This window comes from Amphimedon queenslandica, unplaced genomic scaffold (assembly GCF_000090795.2).
Source record: "Amphimedon queenslandica unplaced genomic scaffold, v1.1 AMPQUscaffold_9586_Cont18316, whole genome shotgun sequence".
NCBI lineage: Eukaryota > Metazoa > Porifera > Demospongiae > Haplosclerida > Niphatidae > Amphimedon > Amphimedon queenslandica.
The window spans coordinates 1-3913 of NW_003550142.1; the positions used below are offsets into that span (position 1 = coordinate 1).

General features: G+C 36.8%; 2 protein-coding genes across 2 annotated transcripts; both read left to right on the plus strand.

Annotated features, from left to right (window-relative positions):
- Positions 1-6: 6 nt before the first annotated feature.
- On the plus strand, positions 7-1512 carry LOC100637898 (multidrug resistance-associated protein 4-like). The gene is made up of 8 exons (XM_003391361.3): positions 7-76; positions 124-224; positions 277-474; positions 519-677; positions 730-819; positions 867-1039; positions 1088-1193; positions 1256-1512. Exons 1-8 carry the CDS (start codon positions 7-9, stop codon positions 1415-1417), a joined length of 1059 nt encoding a protein of 352 aa, XP_003391409.2. The 3' UTR covers positions 1418-1512.
- A 317-nt stretch (positions 1513-1829) lies between these two features.
- LOC100638023 (filamin-A-like) lies at positions 1830-3908 on the plus strand (the record flags this gene model as incomplete). The annotated part of the gene is made up of 5 exons (XM_003391362.2): positions 1830-1904; positions 1967-2295; positions 3115-3269; positions 3474-3662; positions 3897-3908. Coding segments are annotated over exons 1-5 (693 nt in total), but the record flags the coding sequence as incomplete, so codon positions are not given.
- Positions 3909-3913: the final 5 nt, after the last annotated feature.

A 3913-nucleotide genomic window follows, 5' to 3' on the forward strand; every position in this document is an offset into this window, starting at 1 on the left:
TTTTCAATGCGTCTTGACTGCTTTATCTTTCTCTTCATAACTGCTATTGTCTTGTCATCAATTACTCTTGCACAAAGTAAAGCCGAAATGTATATTTCTCTGATTGTAGTGTTGATGTTATAGTTTTTAATGCTGCCCTCATTTCATTGTCATTAACATATGCTATTGCATTGATGGATGATTTTGCTTTCTACATGAGATCCAGCACAGAAGTGGAGAACTTGGTAAGATAATACGACATACTTATATACCAGTACCAGTATAATTCTCGTATAGATGGTATCTCCAGAGAGGGTTATTGCTTATGGTGGATTAGAAGTCGAAGCATCATTGGAAACTCTTCCTGAGTCTAAGCCACCACCAAACTGGCCTGATAAAGGAAATATTATATTTAATGAGATTTGTTATAGTCATTCAGTAGATGGCCCACAAGTACTGAGTAATATATCATGTCTTATATCTAGCAGGAGTAAAGTATGTAGCTATAATGTTTGGGTGCTATGAAAAAATTGAATTAGGTTGGTATTGTGGGTAGAACTGGTGCTGGAAAGACATCACTGATATCAGCATTGTTTAGATTAGCTGAACCAACTGGCGGCAGTATCATTATTGATGGAGTTAATGCTAATGCACTAGGACTACATGATCTTAGGAAGAATATATCAATTATACCTCAAGTATGTGCATGTATGTATTTTATTGTAAAAATGTTTCATTATTGTATTGTAGGATCCAGTATTGTTTGGTGGGCCAATTAGATACAATCTTGATCCTTTTCAAGTGTACAATGATTCTGACATATGGAGAGCATTAGAACAAGTAAAGATTGCTATAAAATATTTGTAATTCTTTGATGATGCATGTAGGTTCAGTTAAAATCAGTAGTTGAAGGATTGGATGATGGTCTATTGTCAATCATAACTGAAGGAGGTAGCAACTTTAGTGTTGGTCAGAGACAGCTCTTTTGTCTTGCAAGAGCTCTCCTGAGAAACAATCCAATTTTAGTATTAGATGAAGCCACAGCTAATGTAGACATGAAGTAATGACCAGCTTCATTTCTACTCTATCATTTTATTATAACATGTAGAACTGATGGTATCATTCAAGAAGTGATTCGTGAGCAGTTTAGTGAATGCACTGTACTGACTGTTGCCCATCGACTAAACACTGTAATGGATTATGATAAGATCATGGTATGTTACTACATGTATGTTCATTGTTAAATTTAATTTATTATTAAAATGTGACTTTAAAGGTACTGGATAAAGGAGAATTAGTGGAGTATGATGAACCTCATTTGTTGCTTTGTCAGTCGTCATCTTACCTTGGACAATTAGTTGATCAAACGGGACCAATCAATGCTAAGAAGCTAAGAGACATAGCTCTATTGAATCATCGGCAAAAATGTGTAAATTAATGAGCTACACCCTTTTTAGCTGTGCCATGTTTTAGTGTAACTGTATTAATAATATGAGCTTATTTATTCTTATGTAAACATCAAGCACTTGTGAATCTCGCTGGATGGACAAGCAACGAAGTAACAATCTAGTACTTTACAGATGCTGCAATTATAATGCGAAAATGAAAGTGATTTGAAGCAGAAGAAGGAGCTAACTGTACCGTGCATTGGGTTGCCATGCTGTATTACTATTCCACTGTGATCAATTAGTCAGCTATAGTGATCAATAATAGGATTGCAGCAAAATTGCGCTATTAATACTGATAGAGTTTGAAATTATTTTTCCACAATGTAAATTTGTTTTTAAGGTACATAATGAGTACATTGTCTTTTATGGTGAGTACTTAATCTATAGGATCATCAGTGTCTCTAGTAGGTGTGTGTTTGTAAGTGTATATAGTGTCTATGGCAAAATCATCATGTAGTGAAGATGAATAATGTTAAGGTGTCACAGGGTGGGGCTGGGAACTAAAGTAAACACTTCACTGCTTTTCCTCTCGTATTTAGAAGCGTAGCCCTACTCAGTGTAGCTATGTCTTCACTAGTCGAGGAAATGGAGTCCAAGACTAGCTTGGACGCCGAATGGAAGCGAATACAAGAGAAGACCTTCACGCGTTGGTGCAACGAGCAGCTCAAGTACAGGGAGATAGTATTGTCGGATCTAGCCGAAGGCCTCTCCAATGGAGTCAATCTCATACACTTGCTAGAGCTTCTCTCCACTAAGCCGCTGGGCAGATACAACAAGAAGCCTCGAGTCCATGCACAGAGGATGGAGAATGTCGATATGGCTCTCAACTTCATCACAAAAATAGAGAAAATCAGGCTTGTCAACATAGGTGAGGAAGATAAAATCATGATTTTTTGTAGTTTTGTTATAAAATAATAAGCATCAGCATAAGATGCAGCAATAAAGTCCATTTTGGGTAATATCAAAGTGACTCTTATTGTGATTTGTGAATGAGGTGTGTGTCCAGGTGTGTGTGCAAATTCTAATTGAGTAGACCTCTCTCTGCACCTGCTCTGTGCCCATGCATGTACAATTGCTATTGGCTCAATGTATTTGCTTAATGTAGCATGCTATACTATTGTGCTACTAAGTTGAATCTAGTTGCATGACTTATAAACTTAGTTATCAGCAGCAGGGTGAACGTCAAGTGCAGCATTAGTGCATGCTTAGATCAAAATAGTACGATTTTCAATCCTTAGTGAGCTTTAAAGTGGATTTAAGCTGGGTTCAGAATATTTGTTTTGCGACCGGAAGTGCCATATAACGCAATGATAAGCGCAAGAATAGAGTCAAGTTCTATTCTTGCATTTACCCATTGCGTTATATAGCACTTCCGGTCACAATGCAAATATTCTGAACCCAGCTTTACACTGTAAAGTTAACGTAAGGTAAGGCCATGCGTTAAAGGCCGATGTACACTGCAAAATTAACTTAAGGTAAGGCTATACGTTAGACCAAGGAAGTGCTGTATAAACCAATGGCCATCGTTTACGTAACATAAGAGTTGGAATTATCTCTACTCTTACCTTACGTAAACATCAGCCATTGGTTTATACAGCACTTCCTGTTGTGTATAGCCTTACGTTACGTTAATTGTGCAGTGTAAAGCCACCTTAATTTATGCTACTATGATACTGTGTTTGTGTAGGGAGTGGAGACATAGTTGGAGGCAACAAAAAGCTCATACTGGGTCTAATTTGGACCCTTATACTTCACTATCAGATTAACCTTGGCCTTGGGCTGAATGACAAATCAAAGAATCAGAAAATGTCGGCAAAGAAGGCACTCCTTGGATACATAAATGTAAGAGCTTTTAAGATTATATTTTTATTTATAAACATGATTAACTTGTGTATCTATGTTATTTACAATATTCATATCTAAGTATCTTCTTTCCCCATGCAAATTCCTTATATTCAGTTTGTGTATATGTTACGGCAACTGGATAGTGTCTGTTTGAATAAGAATTTATGCTATTCATCATTATCTTGTTGTTTTTCCTTATAGTCAAAAATACCGGAGAAAAATATCAAAGATTTCACTTCAGACTGGAATGACGGCACAGCAGTAGCTGCTCTGGTGGACGGGATTGCTCCCGGACTGTGTCCAGAGGCCGAGACAATGGATCCAAAAGACGCTCTAGCAAATGCACAGCATGCAATGAAGCTAGCTGAAGACTGGCTGAGTGTTCCAATGGTATGTATTTACATTATATATTATGTGTATATTTACTCTGTGTGTGTATATTTACTCTCTCTGTGTGTGTGTGTGTGGTTTATCTGTATATGCATGGATGTGAGTGGGGTATTTTAAATTTAAAATATTTAATGTTTATTTCTTTGGTTGTATTCACTATAGAATTACCGAATAATGTAAACAAAGGGACGAAATTGTCAATATTTATATTATTATTTCCTCTCTCTCCCTCAGGTATTGGGCCCGGAAGA